The sequence below is a fragment of the Hyla sarda genome, chromosome 6, assembly GCF_029499605.1.
Source record: "Hyla sarda isolate aHylSar1 chromosome 6, aHylSar1.hap1, whole genome shotgun sequence".
Lineage (NCBI taxonomy): Eukaryota > Metazoa > Chordata > Amphibia > Anura > Hylidae > Hyla > Hyla sarda.
Genome location: NC_079194.1, coordinates 185,754,273 through 185,776,998, shown reverse-complemented (window position 1 = coordinate 185,776,998; position 22,726 = coordinate 185,754,273). Strand labels below are relative to the sequence as shown.

The 22,726-nt window shown below is 43.7% G+C and overlaps 1 protein-coding gene across 18 annotated transcripts in view; it reads right to left on the bottom strand.

Moving 5' to 3' along the window:
- The window catches only part of TERB1 (telomere repeat binding bouquet formation protein 1), a 104,424-nt gene extending 90,111 nt beyond the window's left edge, over positions 1 to 14,313 (bottom strand). For 13 of the 18 annotated variants that reach the window (XR_008845165.1, XM_056526074.1, XM_056526075.1 and 10 more), the window contains exon 1: positions 1,805 to 1,954. Coding sequence is in view for 12 of the 18 variants with exons in the window: in XM_056526074.1 (XP_056382049.1) it covers positions 1,805 to 1,939 (135 nt within the window). In the remaining 6 variants the exon portion in view is untranslated. Of the gene's footprint in view, positions 1 to 364; positions 384 to 1,804; positions 1,955 to 13,995; positions 14,052 to 14,202 lie in introns of those variants that run through there. The other 5 variants (XM_056526085.1, XM_056526084.1, XM_056526091.1 and 2 more) reach the window with 5 other exon arrangements.
- Positions 14,314 to 22,726: the final 8,413 nt, after the last annotated feature.

Here is a 22,726-nt window from a genome sequence, read left to right as displayed (position 1 = left end):
TTTTTGCCCAAGCCACCTTTTCAGAAAACTGGATGAGGCATTGTGGAGGGGACGTGGTCTCCCACAGCCCAACTGATTTAAAGGGGTTATCCAGGAAAAATTTTTTTTTATATATATCAACTGGCTCCAGAAAGTTAAACAGATTTGTAAATTACTTCTATTAAAAAATCTTAATCCTTTCAGTACTTATGAGCTTCTGAAGTTAAGGTTGTTCTTTTCTGTCTAAGTGATCTCTGATGACACGTGTCTCGGGAACCGCCCAGTAATAGTAGAGAAATATTCTGGGTATTTTTTTTTCTTATGTAGCACAGCATAAAATTATCAGAGAATAATGTAGAGTTTCTTGTGTTTGCATTTTGCTCACCTCTTTTTGCTGATGTGGCAGGCACAAGGTTTTTATTTTTGGCAATTACAAAAGGCACAATGATGTGGGTTCTGTGATGCAGCATTTGGGTGCGTTCCCACCTGGTGTATACGCAGCGTATTTCACGATGCGCAAAATTTACAGCAGCAGTGGGAAATACGCTGCGTATTCCTTGCTCACTATACACACAGGGCTTTCCGGCGGCAGCCCTATGTGTGCAGTGAGTTTTGGAGGTGGGGCCATGTGCCGGCATGACTGTGACGCGCAGCTCCGCCTCCAAAACTCACTGCACACATAGGGCTGCCGCCGGAAAGCCCTGTGTGTATAGTGAGCAAGGAATATGCAGGGTACTTCCTGCTGCTGCCGTAAATTTAGCGCAGCATGAAATACGCTGCGTATACGCCAAGTGGGAACGCACCCTTTCCCATGATACCTTTGGCTGGAGAGTTTTATTATTGCAGCTGTCATCTCATCAGACTCCTGGTGAACTGATTCGACTCTAAAGTAAGTTGGTGACTTGGTGTTAGTTCACACTGCGCAGTTTTCTTACAGTGTTCTTTTCTTACTCACAGTGAGTTTTTTTTTAGAGAAATATTGCACTAGCGTACGTTCACACGAACAAGATTTGCTGCATATTTTGTGCAGCTGACTTTGCTACCCAATAACTTCAATGTGTAGCAAAATCAGCTGCACAAAATATACAGCAAAAATATGCAGCAAATCCTGTACATGTGAACATACCCCTAAGGAGAAAGTTATTTGACCTAAAATCACACTTGAGGTGCTTTATGTAGATTTGACGTCTTTAGGCTGTGTTCACATTTTGCATTTTATTAGCATTTTTCACAAATTTTTCCATTTGAGCTTATTTTTGCATCGATTTACAAAACTTTTCGTGAAAAACTGGCAAATTGCTGCTAAACTTGTCAGCCCTCTAATGTCTTCAAAAAGTAAAAACATGTCAACTCTATGATGCCAACATAAAGTTGACATATTGGGGGAGAGTTATCAAAACCTGTACAGAGGTAAAGTTGCCCAGTTGCCCATAGCAACCAATCAGATCACTTCTTTTATTTTGCAGAGGTCTTGTTAAAAATGAAAGAAGCAATTTGATTGGTTGCTATGGGCAACTGGACAACTTTACCTCTGGACAGGATATGATAAATCTCCCATATGTAAATTAATACATCATTTATTTGGAATATCCATTTTCCTTACAAGCAGAGAGTTTCAGAGTTAGAAAAACGCAAAATGTTAAAATTATTATGAATTTTTGGCATTTTCTACAAAGAAATGATGCAAATATTGACAAAAATTTACAACTATCCTAAAGCAGAATATGTCACGAAAAAACAGTCTCTGAATCAGAATGATAGATAAAAGCATCCCAGAGTTATTAAAGGAAAACTGTCAGCGTTCTCCCCTCAGTTTAATCCTTACTGTGCCCGGATCCACCGCGCCGTTCGGCCTTAACCTTCTATTTTTTGTATATTCAAATGAGGTGCTAACTGGCACCGGCCGGGCTAACTGGCATTTTGACATCAGTGCCGCCTGCCACAGCACCGCCCAGCTCATCAATATTCCTCCCCTCCCTCCGCCTCTCCCTCTTCTCCCCGCTCTGTAATGAAGAGAGAGGGGAGGAGTATTGGTGAGCTGAGCGGCGCTGCGGGCCGACACTGACATCAGAGTGCCAGGTAGCACCTCATTTGAACATACAGAAAATAGAAGATTAATGCCAACGGCGCCGCGGATCCGGGCACGGTAAGGATCAAACTGATCAGCCAGTACCGCTGGTTAGTGCAGGTGAAGAAAGCAGACAGTTTTCCTTTAGGGGGGGATTTATCAAAACCTGTCCAGAGGAAAAGTTGCCCAGTTGCCCATAGCAACCAATCAGCTCGCTTCTTTAATTTTAAACAAGGCCTCTGCAAAATGAAAGAAGCGATCTGATTGGTTGCTATGGGCAACTGGGAAACTTTTCCTTTGCACAGGTGTTGATAAATCTCCCCCTTAATGTATGAAGTGACACAGGTCAGATTTACATAAAATGCCCTGGTCCTTAAAGGGTACCTTTCATCAAAAAAACTTTTGATATATTATAGATTAATGTATGCAGAATAACTTTCCAATTGCATGTTATTAAAAAATATGCTTCTTTCAATTTCATTTTCCACTTTGAAAAATGACCACTAGGGGTCTCCCTACCAGTCCTTTTTTATAGATTTCAGACTCATGCTGGAGTCCTAAATCTCAGACTGCAGCTGGGACACAGACAAACTCAGCACTGCTCCCTGCCAGGGAGTTTGTCTGTGTCCCGGCTGAAGCATATTTTTTAATAACATGTTATTGGAAAGTTATTCTGCAAACATTAATCTATAATATATCAAAAGTTTTTTTGATTAAAGATACTCTGGGGTACTCTGGTGCTCCAGTATTCTGTTCAGAACATTTTGTTCTGAACGCTCAGAGCCGGAAGCCTTGAGCATGATGTCACGGGGGGGGACGGTGCCAGCCACGGGACCCCTGCGATCAGACATCTTATTCCCCTTTAGGGAATAAGATGTCTAGCAGCGAAGTATCCCTGAGGGTTCATTCACACGTCCGTATTTACTGCTGCAGATTTGCTTCAGCAGATTTTGCTGCCCATTGAAATCAATGAGCAGCAAAATCTGCAGCGTCAAATCTGATATTAAAAATATGCACGTGTGAACGCACCCTTAAAGGTCAAAATGGGCTTGGTCCTGAAGGGGTTAATAAGTTCCCCCCCATACTACCTAGTTGTAGAAACTTTCTGTGCTGTCAGTGGTTATTTTGAGACCAGCATACTGCAGTGTGAGGCTGGAATTCCCCTTGTTTTTTTGGGGGGGGAAAAATGCCAAGAAAAACACCAATTCTGCTGCATTCAGTTTTTTTGGCATTTTTCAGCTCCTTGGTGATTTGCAAATTCCCAACATGTTGAGCCTATGCCGTTTTTCTATGGGAGGAAAAAAACGCCAAGAAAAACGCCATGTGGGTTTTAACTTTGCCGTTTTTGCAGGCGATTTTTATTCTCTTTTGGACTTTAGCAATCCAAAAAAAGTTTTGTATAACAAAATATTTAGACATTTTTAAACAGGGATCAATTTATGTGGGCGGGCAGGGAAGTAAAAATATAGCAGACAATAATAAAATTATAGTGTGTGTGTGTTTTTCACTTTTTAGTCTTTATTTTTTACATTTTTTAGCTAGTACTACTACTCCCAGCATGGAACACACTGTTCCATAATGGGAGTATTAGTACCTGTACTAATTGACAGATCGCCCGTTGCGATCCTCCTGTATAATGTATAGATGCAGCCAGCCGCTCTTCTATGGTCCCCTGCACTGATGTATATATACACCTATTCATATTTCCCGCAGAGAGCTGTGATTGGCCAGATGGTTCCAGCCAATCACAACTCTCTGTGGGAAATATGAATATGTGTATATATACGGAAGTGCAGGAGACCATAGAAGAGCAGCCCCTTCTATACATTATACAAGAAGATCACAACGGGTATCAGGACTGACATTCGCTGTGATCTTTCCTTAACTGCAGGTACTACTACTCCCAACATGGAGCAGAGTGTGCTCCATGTTGGAATTAGTAGTACCTGCAGTTAAGGAAATATCACAGCAGGTATCACTCCTGACACCCGATGCCATCGTCCTATCTATTGCAGAGATGCGAGCTGTCACGATGCCGGCTGGCAGGTAGTGGACCCTCTGTGCCAGAGAGGGATTGGCGTGGACCGTGCTAGTGGACCGGTTCTAAGCCACTACTGGTTTTCACCAGAGCCCGCCGCAAAGCGGGATGGTCTTGCTGCGGCGGTAGTGACCAGGTCGTATCCACTAGCAACGGCTCACCTCTCTGGCTGCTGAAGATAGGCGCGGTACAAGGGAGTAGGCAGAAGCAAGGTCGGACGTAGCAGAAGGTCGGGGCAGGCAGCAAGGATCGTAGTCAGGGGCAACGGCAGAAGGTCTGGAAACACAGGCAAGGAACACACAAGGAACGCTTTCACTGGCACTAAGGCAACAAGATCCGGCAAGGGAGTGCAAGGGAAGTGAGGTAATATAGGGAAGTGCACAGGTGAAAACCCTAATTGGAACCACTGCGCCAATCAGCGGCGCAGTGGCCCTTTAAATCGCAGAGACCCGGCGCGCGCGCGCCCTAGGGAGCGGGGCCGCGCGCGCCGGGACAGAACAGACGGGGAGCGAGTCAGGTAGGGGAGCCGGGGTGCGCATCGCGAGCGGGCGCTACCCGCATCGCGAATCGCATCCCGGCTGGCAGCGGGATCGCAGCGCCCCGGGTCAGAGGACGTGACCGGAGCGCTGCAGCGGAGGGAGTGAAGCGAGCGCTCCGGGGAGGAGCGGGGACCCGGAGCGCTCGGCGTAACAGTACCCCCCCCCTTGGGTCTCCCCCTCTTCTTGGAGCCTGAGAACCTGAGGAGCAGACTTTTGTCAAGGATGTTGTCCTCAGGTTCCCAGGATCTCTCTTCAGGACCACAACCCTCCCAGTCTACTAAAAAAAAATTTTTCCCTCTGACCTTTTTGGCAGCCAAAATTTCCTTGACCGAGAAGACGTCCGAGGAGCCGGAAACAGGAGTGGGAGGAACAGACTTGGGAGAAAAACGGTTGAGGATGAGTGGTTTGAGAAGAGAGACGTGAAAGGCATTAGGGATACGAAGAGAAGGAGGAAGAAGAAGTTTATAAGAGACAGGATTAATTTGACACAAAATTTTGAAAGGACCAAGATAGCGTGGTCCCAACTTGTAGCTAGGGACACGGAAGCGGACATATTTAGCGGAGAGCCATACCTTGTCTCCAGGGGAAAAAACGGGGGGAGCTCTTCTTTTCTTATCCGCGAACCTCTTCATGCGTGAAGAAGCCTGTAAGAGAGAATTTTGGGTCTCTCTCCATATAATGGAAAGGTCACGAGAAATTTCATCCACAGCGGGCAGACCAGAGGGCAAGGGGGTAGGGAGGGGGGGAAGAGGGTGACGGCCGTACACCACGAAAAATGGGGATTTGGAGGAAGATTCAGAGACCCTGAAGTTATACGAGAATTCGGCCCATGGAAGGAGATCTGCCCAGTCATCCTGGCGGGAGGAAACAAAATGTCGCAAATAATCACCCAGGATCTGGTTAATTCTTTCTACTTGTCCATTGGACTGGGGATGATATGCAGAGGAAAAATTTAATTTAATCTTGAGTTGTTTACAGAGAGCCCTCCAGAATTTAGACACGAATTGGACCCCTCTATCCGAGACAATCTGCGTAGGCAACCCGTGAAGACGAAAAATGTGTACAAAAAATTGTTTAGCCAACTGAGGCGCAGAAGGAAGACCAGGAAGAGGGATGAAATGTGCCATTTTGGAGAATCGATCAACGACCACCCAAATAACGGTGTTGCCACGGGAAGGGGGTAAATCAGTAATAAAATCCATACCAATCAGAGACCAAGGCTGTTCGGGGACAGGCAGAGGATGAAGAAAACCAGCGGGCTTCTGGCGAGGAGTCTTATCCCGGGCACAGATAGTGCAGGCTCGCACAAAGTCCCCAACATCCGTCTCCAGAGTCGGCCACCAATAGAAGCGGGAGATGAGTTGCACAGATTTCTTGATGCCCGCATGACCTGCGAGATGGGAGGAGTGACCCCATTTGAGGATTCCGAGGCGTTGGCGTGGAGAAACAAAGGTCTTTCCTGGAGGAGTCTGCCTGATGGAGGCAGGAGAAGTGGAGATCAGGCAGTCAGGTGGAATGATGTGTTGCGGAGGGAGATCAACTTCTGAGGCATCCGAGGAACGAGAGAGAGCATCGGCCCTAATGTTCTTATCGGCAGGACGAAAGTGAATCTCAAAATTAAATCGGGCAAAGAACAGAGACCACCGGGCCTGGCGAGGATTCAGCCGTTGGGCAGACTGGAGGTAGGAGAGGTTCTTGTGGTCGGTGTAGATAATAACAGGAAATCTTGATCCCTCCAGCAGATGCCTCCATTCCTCAAGTGCTAATTTAATGGCTAGAAGCTCTCGATCCCCGATGGAGTAGTTCCTCTCCGCTGGAGAGAAGGTCCTAGAGAAAAAACCACAAGTGACAGCATGCCCGGAAGAATTTTTTTGTAGAAGAACAGCTCCAGCTCCCACTGAGGAGGCATCAACCTCCAATAGGAAGGGTTTGGAAGGGTCAGGTCTGGAGAGCACGGGAGCCGAAGAAAAGGCAGACTTGAGTCGTTTAAAGGAGTCTTCTGCTTGAGGAGGCCAGGACTTGGGATCAGCATTTTTTTTGGTTAAAGCCACGATAGGAGCCACAATGGTAGAAAAATGTGGAATAAATTGCCTGTAATAATTGGCGAACCCCAAAAAGCGTTGGATAGCACGGAGTCCGGAGGGGCGTGGCCAATCTAAGACGGCAGAGAGTTTGTCTGGATCCATCTGTAGTCCCTGGCCAGAGACCAAATATCCTAGAAAAGGAAGAGATTGGCATTCAAACAGACATTTCTCAATTTTGGCATAGAGTTGGTTGTCACGAAGTCTCTGAAGAACCATACGGACATGCTGGCGGTGTTCTTCTAGATTGGCAGAAAAAATTAGGATATCGTCCAGATATACAACAACACAGGAGTATAACAGATCACGAAAAATTTCATTGACAAAGTCTTGGAAGACGGCAGGGGCATTGCACAGTCCAAAGGGCATGACCAGATACTCAAAGTGTCCATCTCTGGTGTTAAATGCCGTTTTCCACTCGTCCCCCTCTCTGATGCGGATGAGGTTATAGGCGCCTCTTAAGTCCAATTTAGTGAAGATGTGGGCACCTTGGAGGCGATCAAAGAGTTCAGAGATGAGGGGTAAGGGGTAGCGGTTCTTAACCGTGATTTTATTAAGACCGCGGTAGTCAATGCAAGGACGTAGGGAGCCATCTTTTTTGGACACAAAGAAAAATCCGGCTCCGGCAGGAGAGGAGGATTTACGGATAAAGCCCTTTTTTAGATTCTCCTGGACGTATTCGGACATGGCAAGAGTCTCTGGGGCAGAGAGAGGATAAATTCTGCCCCGGGGTGGAGTAGTACCCGGGAGGAGGTCGATAGGGCAATCATAAGGCCTGTGAGGAGGTAGAGTCTCAGCTTGTTTTTTGCAGAAAACATCCGCGAAGTCCATATAGGCCTTAGGGAGACCGGTTACTGGAGGAACCACAGAGTTACGGCAAGGGTTACTGGGAACCGGTTTTAGACAGTTCTTGGAACAAGAGGACCCCCAACTCTTGATCTCCCCAGTGGACCAATCCAGGGTTGGGGAATGAAGTTGAAGCCAGGGAAGTCCAAGGAGAATCTCCGAGGTGCAATTGGGGAGGACCAAAAGTTCAATCCTCTCATGATGAGATCCGATGCTCATAAGAAGGGGCTCCGTGCGGAAACGTATGGTACAGTCCAATCTTTCATTATTTACACAATTGATGTAGAGGGGTCTGGCGAGACTGGTCACCGGGATGTTGAACCTGTTGACGAGAGAGGCCAAAATAAAATTTCCTGCAGATCCAGAGTCCAAGAAGGCCACTGTAGAGAAGGAGAAGGCAGAGGCAGACATCCGCACAGGCACAGTAAGACGTGGAGAAGCAGAGTAGACATCAAGGACTGTCTCACCTTTGTGCGGAGTCAGCGTACGTCTTTCCAGGCGGGGAGGACGGATAGGACAATCCCTCAGGAAGTGTTCGGTACTAGCACAGTACAGGCAGAGGTTCTCCATACGGCGTCGTGTCCTCTCTTGAGGTGTCAGGCGAGACCGGTCGACCTGCATAGCCTCCACGGCGGGAGGCACAGGAACAGATTGCAGGGGACCAGAGGAGAGAGGAGCCGAGGAGACGAAACGCCTCGTGCGAACAGAGTCCATATCTTGGCGGAGTTCCTGACGCCTTTCAGAAAAACGCATGTCAATGCGAGTGGCTAGGTGAATAAGTTCATGTAGATTAGCAGGAATTTCTCGTGCGGCCAGAACATCTTTAATGTTGCTGGATAGGCCTTTTTTGAAGGTCGCGCAGAGGGCCTCATTATTCCAGGACAATTCTGAAGCAAGTGTACGGAATTGTACGGCATACTCGCCAACGGAAGAATTACCCTGGACCAGGTTCAACAGGGCAGTCTCAGCAGAAGAGGCTCGGGCAGGTTCCTCAAAGACACTTCGGATTTCCGAGAAGAAGGAGTGTACAGAGGCAGTGACGGGGTCATTGCGGTCCCAGAGCGGTGTGGCCCATGACAGGGCTTTTCCGGACAGAAGACTGACTACGAAAGCCACCTTAGACCTTTCAGTGGGAAACAGGTCCGACATCATCTCCAGATGCAGGGAACATTGGGAAAGAAAGCCACGGCAAAACTTAGAGTCCCCATCAAATTTATCCGGCAAGGATAAGCGTATCCCAGGAGCGGCCACTCGTTGCGGAGGAGGTGCAGGAGCTGGCGGAGGAGATGACTGCTGAAGCTGTGGTAGCAACTGTTGTAGCATAACGGTCAGTTGAGACAGCTGTTGGCCTTGTTGCGCTATCTGTTGTGACTGCTGGGCGACCACCGTGGTGAGGTCAGCGACAACTGGCAGAGGAACTTCAGCGGGATCCATGGCCGGATCTACTGTCACGATGCCGGCTGGCAGGTAGTGGACCCTCTGTGCCAGAGAGGGATTGGCGTGGACCGTGCTAGTGGACCGGTTCTAAGCCACTACTGGTTTTCACCAGAGCCCGCCGCAAAGCGGGATGGTCTTGCTGCGGCGGTAGTGACCAGGTCGTATCCACTAGCAACGGCTCACCTCTCTGGCTGCTGAAGATAGGCGCGGTACAAGGGAGTAGGCAGAAGCAAGGTCGGACGTAGCAGAAGGTCGGGGCAGGCAGCAAGGATCGTAGTCAGGGGCAACGGCAGAAGGTCTGGAAACACAGGCAAGGAACACACAAGGAACGCTTTCACTGGCACTAAGGCAACAAGATCCGGCAAGGGAGTGCAAGGGAAGTGAGGTAATATAGGGAAGTGCACAGGTGAAAACCCTAATTGGAACCACTGCGCCAATCAGCGGCGCAGTGGCCCTTTAAATCGCAGAGACCCGGCGCGCGCGCGCCCTAGGGAGCGGGGCCGCGCGCGCCGGGACAGAACAGACGGGGAGCGAGTCAGGTAGGGGAGCCGGGGTGCGCATCGCGAGCGGGCGCTACCCGCATCGCGAATCGCATCCCGGCTGGCAGCGGGATCGCAGCGCCCCGGGTCAGAGGACGTGACCGGAGCGCTGCAGCGGAGGGAGTGAAGCGAGCGCTCCGGGGAGGAGCGGGGACCCGGAGCGCTCGGCGTAACACGAGCGCTGTATAGAGCCGCTCCGCATCTCTGCTATATTATGGACAAATGCATCGGTTGTCACGACTGACACCCGGGGCGATATGTCTATTAGTACAGGTACTACTCTGATCATGGAACAGTCTGTTCCATGCTGGGAGTAGTAATATTACCTAAAAAATTTAAAAAAAGAATAGAGAAAAAAAAAGTGAAACACATACACACTTTATTAAAAATTAATTAGAAGTTCATTATAAAAAAGAAAAATGTCCTTAAATAATTTTTCCCCATCCCTACTGCATCCTTTCTTTTTTTTTTCTGGTACCCCACACATTTTGAAAAAAACGCCAAAGGGGCCAAAAATGCAATTTCAACTGAAATGCAAAAACGCCTGAAAAAACACAGCAAAATTGCACTGGCGTTTTTTTTTCTGTGAAAAAAACGCAGGAAAAAAAAAAATAAACAAGTGGAATCCCAGCCTGATATCGGTAAATAGGAGTATGAAAATAGTACACAACATTGTGAGGCTACTATACAACAGTGTGAGGGTGGTATACAGCAGTGTAAAGCTGATGGTGTATAGGAGTGTGAGATTGGTAATTAGGAATATGAGAACGGTATACAACAGTGGTCTTCAACCTGCGGACCTCCAGATGTTGCAAAACTACAATTCCCAGCATGCCCGGACAGCCGTTGGCTGTCCGGGCATGGTGGGAGTTGTAGTTTTGCAACATCTGGAGGTCCGCAGGTTGAAGACCACTGGTATACAATATTGTGATATTGTTATATAGCTGGTAAACGGCTGTACGAGGTTGGGAATTAGAAGTAAAGTGAGTCTATTTTACGGCAGTATGAGGGTGGTATACATTAGTGAAAAGCTGGCATAAAGCAGTGTAAGACTGGGTATATCACCATGTAAAGCTGAGGGGTTATAAGAATGTAAGGTTGGTAAATAGGGTTATAAGAATGGTATACAGCAGTGTAAAGATGATGGGTTATAAGAGTGTAAGGTTGGTATATAGGGTTATAAGAATGGTATACAGCTGTGTAAAGATGATGGGTTATAAGAGTGTAACGTTGGTATATAGGGTTATAAGAATGGTATACAGCAGTGTAAAGCTGACGGGTTATAACAGTGTAAGGTTGGTATATAGGGTTATAAGAATGGTATACAGCAGTGTAAAGATGATGGGTTATAAGAGTGTAAGGTTGGTAAATAGGGTTATAAGAATGGTATACAGCAGTGTAAAGCTGAGGGGTTATAACAGTGTAAGGTTGGTAAATAGGGTTATAAGAATGGTATACAGCTGTGTAAAGCTGACGGGTTATAAGAGTGTAAGGTTGGTAAATAGGGTTATAAGAATGGTATACAGCAGTGTAAAGATGATGGGTTATAAGAGTGTAAGGTTGGTATATAGGGTTATAAGAATGGTATACAGCAGTGTAAAGCTGATGGGTTATAAGAGTGTAAGGTTGGTATATAGGGTTATAAGAATGGTATACAGCAGTGTAAAGATGATGGGTTATAACAGTGTAAGGTTGGTAAATAGGGTTATAAGAATGGTATACAGCAGTGTAAAGCTGAGGGGTTATAAGAGTGTAAGGTTGGTATATAGGGTTATAAGAATGGTATACAGCTGTGTAAAGCTGAGGGGTTATAAGAGTGTAAGATTGGTATATAGGGTTATAAGAATGGTATACAGCAGTGTAAAGCTGATGGGTTATAACAGTGTAAGATTGGTAAATAGGGTTATTAGAATGGTATACAGCAGTGTAAAGCTGATGGGTTATAACAGTGTAAGATTGGTATATAGGGTTATTAGAATGGTATACAGCAGTGTAAAGCTGATGGGTTATAACAGTGTAAGATTGGTAAATAGGGTTATAAGAATGGTATACAGCAGTGTAAAGCTGATGGGTTATAAGAGTGTAAGGTTGGTATATAGGGTTATAAGAATGGTATACAGCTGTGTAAAGATGATGGGTTATAACAGTGTAAGGTTGGTAAATAGGGTTATAAGAATGGTATACAGCTGTGTAAAGATGATGGGTTATAAGAGTGTAAGGTTGGTATATAGGGTTATAAGAATGGTATACAGCAGTGTAAAGCTGAGGGGTTATAACAGTGTAAGGTTGGTAAATAGGGTTATAAGAATGGTATACAGCAGTGTAAAGCTGACGGGTTATAAGAGTGTAAGGTTGGTATATAGGGTTATAAGAATGGTATACAGCAGTGTAAAGCTGACGGGTTATAAGAGTGTAAGGTTGGTATATAGGGTTATAAGAATGGTATACAGCAGTGTAAAGCTGACGGGTTATAAGAGTGTAAGGTTGGTAAATAGGGTTATAAGAATGGTATACAGCAGTGTAAAGCTGACGTGTTATAAGAGTGTAAGGTTGGTATATAGGGTTATAAGAATGGTATACAGCAGTGTAAAGCTGACGGGTTATAAGAGTGTAAGGTTGGTATATAGGGTTATAAGAATGGTATACAGCAGTGTAAAGCTGACGGGTTATAAGAGTGTAAGGTTGGTAAATAGGGTTATAAGAATGGTATACAGCAGTGTAAAGCTGACGGGTTATAAGAGTGTAAGGTTGGTAAATAGGGTTATAAGAATGGTATACAGCAGTGTAAAGCTGATGGGTTATAAGAGTGTAAGATTGGTAAATAGGGTTATAAGAATGGTATACAGCAGTGTAAAGCTGACAGGTTATAAGAGTGTAAGGTTGGTAAATAGGGTTATAAGAATGGTATACAGCAGTGTAAAGCTGACGGGTTATAAGAGTGTAAGGTTGGTAAATAGGGTTATAAGAATGGTATACAGCTGTGTAAAGATGATGGGTTATAAGAGTGTAAGGTTGGTATATAGGGTTATAAGAATGGTATACAGCTGTGTAAAGCTGACAGGTTATAAGAGTGTAAGGTTGGTATATAGGGTTATAAGAATGGTATACAGCAGTGTAAAGATGACGGGTTATAACAGTGTAAGGTTGGTAAATAGGGTTATAAGAATGGTATACAGCTGTGTAAAGATGATGGGTTATAAGAGTGTAAGGTTGGTATATAGGGTTATAAGAATGGTATACAGCAGTGTAAAGCTGGTGGGTTATAAGAGTGTAAGGTTGGTAAATAGGGTTATAAGAATGGTATACAGCAGTGTAAAGCTGAGGGGTTATAAGAGTGTAAGGTTGGTATATAGGGTTATAAGAATGGTATACAGCAGTGTAAAGATGATGGGTTATAAGAGTGTAAGGTTGGTATATAGGGTTATAAGAATGGTATACAGCAGTGTAAAGCTGACGGGTTATAAGAGTGTAAGGTTGGTATATAGGGTTATAAGAATGGTATACAGCAGTGTAAAGCTGACGGGTTATAAGAGTGTAAGGTTGGTATATAGGGTTATAAGAATGGTATACAGCAGTGTAAAGCTGACGGGTTATAAGAGTGTAAGGTTGGTATATAGGGTTATGAGAATGGTATACAGCAGTGTAAAGCTGACGGGTTATAAGAGTGTAAGGTTGGTATATAGGGTTATAAGAATGGTATACAGCAGTGTAAAGCTGACGGGTTATAACAGTGTAAGGTTGGTATATAGGGTTATAAGAATGGTATACAGCAGTGTAAAGATGATGGGTTATAAGAGTGTAAGGTTGGTAAATAGGTTTATAAGAATGGTATACAGCTGTGTAAAGATGACAGGTTATAAGAGTGTAAGGTTGGTAAATAGGGTTATAAGAATGGTATACAGCAGTGTAAAGCTGACGGGTTATAAGAGTGTAAGGTTGGTATATAGGGTTATGAGAATGGTATACAGCAGTGTAAAGCTGACGGGTTATAACAGTGTAAGGTTGGTATATAGGGTTATAAGAATGGTATACAGCTGTGTAAAGATGATGGGTTATAAGAGTGTAAGATTGGTAAATAGGGTTATAAGAATGGTATACAGCTGTGTAAAGCTGACGGGTTATAAGAGTGTAAGGTTGGTATATAGGGTTATAAGAATGGTATACAGCAGTGTAAAGCTGACGGGTTATAAGAGTGTAAGGTTGGTATATAGGGTTATAAGAATGGTATACAGCAGTGTAAAGCTGACGGGTTATAAGAGTGTAAGGTTGGTATATAGGGTTATAAGAATGGTATACAGCTGTGTAAAGATGATGGTGTTTAGGTGTGAGAGACTGGTAAATAGGAGTATGAGAAGAGTATATAACTTTGTGAGATTGGTATACAAGGTGGTATAGAGTAGTGCAAAGCTGGTATGCAGTGTGAGGGTAAAGCTGATGGTATATAGCAGTATGACATTGGTATACATACAGATGTGAGAGGCAAGTATACAGGACTATGAGCATAAGAATCAGGGCAGTGACAGGTTGCTAAGCAACTACCAGTGAGTTTTAAGCAGAGACAGAGTGTCTTAGCTATAGAACCTATACAAGCAGAAAAAGCACCATTCTCTCTCTATATATATATATATATATATATATATATCTATCCTCTCATCTATATCCTGTGCTGACTTACAGACACACTTCATACATTCTCACAGATGAAAACATGGCAGCTGTGAGAGGAGGGAGGGGGTACATCCAGGGGAATGCAGGCCTGCTGTCTTCTCATTGTTGGACACTTCTGGGGGGGGGAGTAGGACAGGGGCAATGTGTCTCAGATATGTGCTCCACCCCCCACACATTACTGTGCCTCCTATTGTCTGTATCACTGCATTATCACACCTAAAAGGCACAGTAATGAGGGGGATGATGCAGACATGAGGCACAGTAATAAGGGTTGGGGGGGGCACAGTGTGTAATAATAATATATTTAGAGGAGCAGTGTAATAATATTATGTTCAGAGGACGCAGTGTGTGATAGTATTATATTCAGAGGGTGCAGTGTGTGATAGTATTATGTTCAGAGAACGCAGTGTGTGATAGTATTTTATTCAGAGGACGCGGTGTGTGATAGTATTATATTCAGAGAACGCAGTGTGTGATAGTATTTTATTCAGAGGACGCGGTGTGTGATAGTATTATATTCAGAGGACGCAGTGTGTGATAGTATTATATTCAGAGGACGCAGTGTGTGATAGTATTATGTTCAGAGGACGCAGTGTGTGATAGTATTTTATTCAGAGGACGCAGTGTGTGATAGTATTATATTCAGAGGACGCAGTGTGTGATAGTATTATATTCAGAGGAAGCAGTGTGTGATAGTATTATATTCAGAGGACGCAGTGTGTGATAGGATTATATTCAGAGGACGCAGTGTGTGATAGGATTATATTCAGAGGACGCAGTGTGTGATAGTATTATATTCAGAGGACGCAGTGTGTGATAGTATTTTATTCAGAGGACGCGGTGTGTGATAGCATTATATTCAGAGGACGCGGTGTGTGATAGTATCATATTCAGAGGACGCAGTGTGTGATAGTATTATATTCAGAGGACGCAGTGTGTGATAGTATTATATTCAGAGGACGCAGTGTGTGATAGTATTATATTCAGAGGACGCGGTGTGTGATAGCATTATATTCAGAGGACGCGGTGTGTGATAGCATTATATTCAGAGGACGCAGTGTGTGATAGCATTATATTCAGAGGACGCAGTGTGTGATAGGATTCTATTCAGAGGACGCAGTGTGTGATAGGATTATATTCAGAGGACGCAGTGTGTGATAGTATTATATTCAGAGGACGCAGTGTGTGATAGGATTCTATTCAGAGGACACAGTGTGTGATAGTATTATATTCAGAGGACGCAGTGTGTGATAGTATTTTATTCAGAGGACGCAGTGTGTGATAGTATTATATTCAGAGGACGCAGTGTGTGATAGGATTATATTCAGAGGACGCAGTGTGTGATAGGATTATATTCAGAGGACGCGGTGTGTGATAGTATTATATTCAGAGGACGCGGTGTGTGATAGTATTATATTCAGAGGACGCGGTGTGTGATAGTATTATATTCAGAGGACGCGGTGTGTGATAGCATTATATTCAGAGGACGCAGTGTGTGATAGTATTATATTCAGAGGACGCAGTGTGTGATAGCATTATATTCAGAGGACTCGGTGTGTGATAGCATTATATTCAGAGGACGCAGTGTGTGATAGCATTATATTCAGAGGACGCGGTGTGTGATAGCATTATATTCAGAGGACGCGGTGTGTGATAGCATTATATTCAGAGGACGCGGTGTGTGATAGCATTATATTCAGAGGACGCGGTGTGTGATAGTATTTTATTCAGAGGACGCAGTGTGTGATAGTATTATATTCAGAGGACGCAGTGTGTGATAGTATTATATTCAGAGGACGCAGTGTGTGATAGTATTATATTCAGAGGACGCAGTGTGTGATAGCATTATATTCAGAGGACGCGGTGTGTGATAGTATTATATTCAGAGGACGCAGTGTGTGATAGCATTATATTCAGAGGACGCGGTGTGTGATAGTATTATATTCAGAGGACGCAGTGTGTGATAGTATTTTATTCAGAGGACGCAGTGTGTGATAGGATTATATTCAGAGGACGCAGTGTGTGATAGGATTCTATTCAGAGGACGCAGTGTGTGATAGGATTCTATTCAGAGGACGCAGTGTGTGATAGCATTATATTCAGAGGACGCGGTGTGTGATAGCATTATATTCAGAGGACGCAGTGTGTGATAGTATTTTATTCAGAGGACGCAGTGTGTGATAGGATTATATTCAGAGGACGCAGTGTGTGATAGGATTATATTCAGAGGACGCAGTGTGTGATAGGATTCTATTCAGAGGATGCAGTGTGTGATAGGATTCTATTCAGAGGACGCAGTGTGTGATAGGATTCTATTCAGAGGACGCAGTGTGTGATAGGATTCTATTCAGAGGACGCAGTGTGTGATAGGATTATATTCAGAGGACGCAGTGTGTGATAGGATTATATTCAGAGGACGCAGTGTGTGATAGTATTTTATTCAGAGGACGCGGTGTGTGATAGCATTATATTCAGAGGACGCAGTGTGTGATAGTATTTTATTCAGAGGACGCGGTGTGTGATAGTATTATATTCAGAGGACGCGGTGTGTGATAGTATTATATTCAGAGGATGCGGTGTGTGATAGTATTATATTCAGAGGACGCAGTGTGTGATAGGATTCTATTCAGAGGATGCAGTGTGTGATAGGATTCTATTCAGAGGACGCAGTGTGTGATAGTATTCTATTCAGAGGACGCAGTGTGTGATAGGATTCTATTCAGAGGACGCAGTGTGTGATAGGATTATATTCAGAGGACGCAGTGTGTGATAGGATTATATTCAGAGGACGCAGTGTGTGATAGTATTTTATTCAGAGGACGCGGTGTGTGATAGCATTATATTCAGAGGACGCAGTGTGTGATAGTATTTTATTCAGAGGACGCGGTGTGTGATAGTATTATATTCAGAGGACGCGGTGTGTGATAGTATTATATTCAGAGGATGCGGTGTGTGATAGTATTATATTCAGAGGACGCAGTGTGTGATAGTATTCTATTCAGAGGACGCAGTGTGTGATAGTATTCTATTCAGAGGACGCAGTGTGTGATAGTATTCTATTCAGAGGACGCAGTGTGTGATAGGATTATATTCAGAGGACTCAGTGTGTGATAGGATTATGTTCAGAGGACGCAGTGTGTGATAGTATTATGTTCAGAGGACACAGTGTGTGATAGTATTTTATTCAGAGGACGCAGTGTGTGATAGTATTTTATTCAGAGGACGCAGTGTGTGATAGTATTCTATTCAGAGGACGCAGTGTGTGATAGAATTCTATTCAGAGGACGCAGTGTGTGATAGTATTCTATTCAGAGGACGCAGTGTGTGATAGGATTATATTCAGAGGACGCAGTGTGTGATAGGATTATGTTCAGAGGACGCAGTGTGTGATAGTATTTTATTCAGAGGACGCGGTGTGTGATAGCATTATATTCAGAGGACGCAGTGTGTGATAGTATTTTATTCAGAGGACGCGGTGTGTGATAGTATTATATTCAGAGGACGCGGTGTGTGATAGTATTATATTCAGAGGATGCGGTGTGTGATAGTATTATATTCAGAGGACGCAGTGTGTGATAGTATTCTATTCAGAGGACGCAGTGTGTGATAGTATTCTATTCAGAGGACGCAGTGTGTGATAGTATTCTATTCAGAGGACGCAGTGTGTGATAGGATTATATTCAGAGGACGCAGTGTGTGATAGGATTATGTTCAGAGGACGCAGTGTGTGATAGTATTATGTTCAGAGGACGCAGTGTGTGATAGTATTTTATTCAGAGGACGCAGTGTGTGATAGTATTTTATTCAGAGGACGCAGTGTGTGATAGTATTCTATTCAGAGGACGCAGTGTGTGATAGTATTCTATTCAGAGGACGCAGTGTGTGATAGTATTCTATTCAGAGGACGCAGTGTGTGATAGTATTTTGTTCAGAGGACGCAGTGTGTGATAGTATTATATTCAGAGGACGCAGTGTGTGATAGTATTCAGAGGACGCAGTGTGTGATAGTATTATATTCAGAGGACGCAGTGTGTGATAGGATTATATTCAGAGGACGCAGTGTGTGATAGGATTATATTCAGAGGACGCATTGTGTGATAGGATTATATTCAGAGGGTACAGTGTGTGGTATTTTATTCAGAGGACGCAGTTTGTGATAGTATTATATTCAGAGGGCGCAGTGTGTGATAGTATTATATTCAGATGACGCAGTGTGTGATAGGATTATATTCAGAGGACGCATTGTGTGATAGGATTATATTCAGAGGGTACAGTGTGTGGTATTTTATTCAGAGGACACAGTGTGTGATAGTATTATATTCAGAGGACGCAGTGTATGATAGTGTTTTATTCAGAGGACGCAGTGTGTGATAGTATTATAATCAGAGGACGCAGTGTGTGATAGTATTATACTCAGAGGACGCAGTGTGTTGTAGCGTTATATTCAGAAGGGACAGTATTGAGAGGGCGCAGTGTGTGATAGTATTATATTCAGAGGACGCAGTGTGTTATAGTATTATATTCAGAGGGCACAGTGTGTGATAGTATTATATTGAGAGGACGCAGTGTGTGATAGGATTATATTCAGAGGACGCATTGTGTGATAGGATTATATTCAGAGGGTACAGTGTGTGGTATTTTATTCAGAGGACGCAGTGTGTGGTATTTTATTCAGAGGACGCAGTGTGTGATAGTATTTTATTCAGAGGACGCAGTGTGTGATAGTATTATATTCAGAGGACGCAGTGTGTGATAGTATTATATTCAGAGGTCGCAGTGTGTGATAGTATTTTATTCAGAGGGCACAGTGTGTAGTAGAGTTATATTCAGAAAGGACAGTATTGAGAGGGCGCAGTGTGTGATAGTATTTTATTCAGAGGACGCAGTGTGTGATAGTATTTTATTCAGAGGACGCAGTGTGTGATAGGATTATATTCAGAGGACGCAGTGTGTGATAGGATTCTATTCAGAGGACGCAGTGTGTGATAGCATTATATTCAGAGGACGCGGTGTGTGATAGTATTATATTCAGAGGACGCAGTGTGTGATAGGATTTTATTCAGAGGACGCAGTGTGTGATAGGATTATATTCAGAGGACGCAGTGTGTGATAGGATTATATTCAGAGGACGCAGTGTGTGATAGGATTCTATTCAGAGGACGCAGTGTGTGATAGTATTATATTCAGAGGACGCAGTGTGTGTTAGTATTATATTCAGAGGACGCAGTGTGTGATAGGATCATATTCAGAGGACGCAGTGTGTGATAGGATTATATTCAGAGGACGCAGTGTGTGATAGTATTTTATTCAGAGGACGCGGTGTGTGATAGCATTATATTCAGAGGACGCGGTGTGTGATAGTATTATATTCAGAGGACGCGGTGTGTGATAGTATTATATTCAGAGGATGCGGTGTGTGATAGTATTATATTCAGAGGACGCAGTGTGTGATAGTATTCTATTCAGAGGACGCAGTGTGTGATAGTATTCTATTCAGAGGACGCAGTGTGTGCTAGTATTCTATTCAGAGGACGCAGTGTGTGATAGGATTATATTCAGAGGACGCAGTGTGTGATAGGATTATATTCAGAGGACGCAGTGTGTGATAGGATTATGTTCAGAGGACGCAGTGTGTGATAGTATTTTATTCAGAGGACGCAGTGTGTGATAGTATTTTATTCAGAGGACGCAGTGTGTGATAGTATTCTATTCAGAGGACGCAGTGTGTGATAGAATTCTATTCAGAGGACGCAGTGTGTGATAGTATTCTATTCAGAGGACGCAGTGTGTGATAGGATTATATTCAGAGGACGCAGTGTGTGATAGGATTATGTTCAGAGGACGCAGTGTGTGATAGTATTTTATTCAGAGGACGCGGTGTGTGATAGCATTATATTCAGAGGACGCAGTGTGTGATAGTATTTTATTCAGAGGACGCGGTGTGTGATAGTATTATATTCAGAGGACGCGGTGTGTGATAGTATTATATTCAGAGGATGCGGTGTGTGATAGTATTATATTCAGAGGACGCAGTGTGTGATAGTATTCTATTCAGAGGACGCAGTGTGTGATAGTATTCTATTCAGAGGACGCAGTGTGTGATAGTATTCTATTCAGAGGACGCAGTGTGTGATAGGATTATATTCAGAGGACGCAGTGTGTGATAGGATTATGTTCAGAGGACGCAGTGTGTGATAGTATTATGTTCAGAGGACGCAGTGTGTGATAGTATTTTATTCAGAGGACGCAGTGTGTGATAGTATTTTATTCAGAGGACGCAGTGTGTGATAGTATTCTATTCAGAGGACGCAGTGTGTGATAGTATTCTATTCAGAGGACGCAGTGTGTGATAGTATTCTATTCAGAGGACGCAGTGTGTGATAGTATTTTGTTCAGAGGACGCAGTGTGTGATAGTATTATATTCAGAGGACGCAGTGTGTGATAGTATTCAGAGGACGCAGTGTGTGATAGTATTATATTCAGAGGACGCAGTGTGTGATAGGATTATATTCAGAGGACGCAGTGTGTGATAGGATTATATTCAGAGGACGCATTGTGTGATAGGATTATATTCAGAGGGTACAGTGTGTGGTATTTTATTCAGAGGACGCAGTTTGTGATAGTATTATATTCAGAGGGCGCAGTGTGTGATAGTATTATATTCAGATGACGCAGTGTGTGATAGGATTATATTCAGAGGACGCATTGTGTGATAGGATTATATTCAGAGGGTACAGTGTGTGGTATTTTATTCAGAGGACACAGTGTGTGATAGTATTATATTCAGAGGACGCAGTGTATGATAGTGTTTTATTCAGAGGACGCAGTGTGTGATAGTATTATAATCAGAGGACGCAGTGTGTGATAGTATTATACTCAGAGGACGCAGTGTGTTGTAGCGTTATATTCAGAAGGGACAGTATTGAGAGGGCGCAGTGTGTGATAGTATTATATTCAGAGGACGCAGTGTGTTATAGTATTATATTCAGAGGGCACAGTGTGTGATAGTATTATATTGAGAGGACGCAGTGTGTGATAGGATTATATTCAGAGGACGCATTGTGTGATAGGATTATATTCAGAGGGTACAGTGTGTGGTATTTTATTCAGAGGACGCAGTGTGTGGTATTTTATTCAGAGGACGCAGTGTGTGATAGTATTTTATTCAGAGGACGCAGTGTGTGATAGTATTATATTCAGAGGACGCAGTGTGTGATAGTATTATATTCAGAGGTCGCAGTGTGTGATAGTATTTTATTCAGAGGGCACAGTGTGTAGTAGAGTTATATTCAGAAAGGACAGTATTGAGAGGGCGCAGTGTGTGATAGTATTTTATTCAGAGGACGCAGTGTGTGATAGGATTATATTCAGAGGACGCAGTGTGTGATAGGATTCTATTCAGAGGACGCAGTGTGTGATAGCATTATATTCAGAGGACGCGGTGTGTGATAGTATTATATTCAGAGGACGCAGTGTGTGATAGGATTTTATTCAGAGGACGCAGTGTGTGATAGGATTATATTCAGAGGACGCAGTGTGTGATAGGATTATATTCAGAGGACGCAGTGTGTGATAGGATTCTATTCAGAGGACGCAGTGTGTGATAGTATTATATTCAGAGGACGCAGTGTGTGTTAGTATTATATTCAGAGGACGCAGTGTGTGATAGGATCATATTCAGAGGACGCAGTGTGTGATAGGATTATATTCAGAGGACGCAGTGTGTGATAGTATTTTATTCAGAGGACGCGGTGTGTGATAGCATTATATTCAGAGGACGCGGTGTGTGATAGCATTATATTCAGAGGACGCGGTGTGTGATAGTATTATATTCAGAGGATGCGGTGTGTGATAGTATTATATTCAGAGGACGCAGTGTGTGATAGTATTCTATTCAGAGGACGCAGTGTGTGATAGTATTCTATTCAGAGGACGCAGTGTGTGCTAGTATTCTATTCAGAGGACGCAGTGTGTGATAGGATTATATTCAGAGGACGCAGTGTGTGATAGGATTATATTCAGAGGACGCAGTGTGTGATAGGATTATGTTCAGAGGACGCAGTGTGTGATAGTATTATGTTCAGAGGACGCAGTGTGTGATAGTATTTTATTCAGAGGACGCAGTGTGTGATAGTATTTTATTCAGAGGACGCAGTGTGTGATAGTATTCTATTCAGAGGACGCAGTGTGTGATAGTATTCTATTCAGAGGACGCAGTGTGTGATAGTATTCTATTCAGAGGACGCAGTGTGTGATAGTATTTTGTTCAGAGGACGCAGTGTGTGATAGTATTATATTCAGAGGACGCAGTGTGTGATAGTATTATATTCAGAGGACGCAGTGTGTGATAGTATTATATTCAGAGGACGCAGTGTGTGATAGGATTATATTCAGAGGACGCATTGTGTGATAGGATTATATTCAGAGGGTACAGTGTGTGGTATTTTATTCAGAGGACGCAGTTTGTGATAGTATTATATTCAGAGGGCGCAGTGTGTGATAGTATTATATTCAGATGACGCAGTGTGTG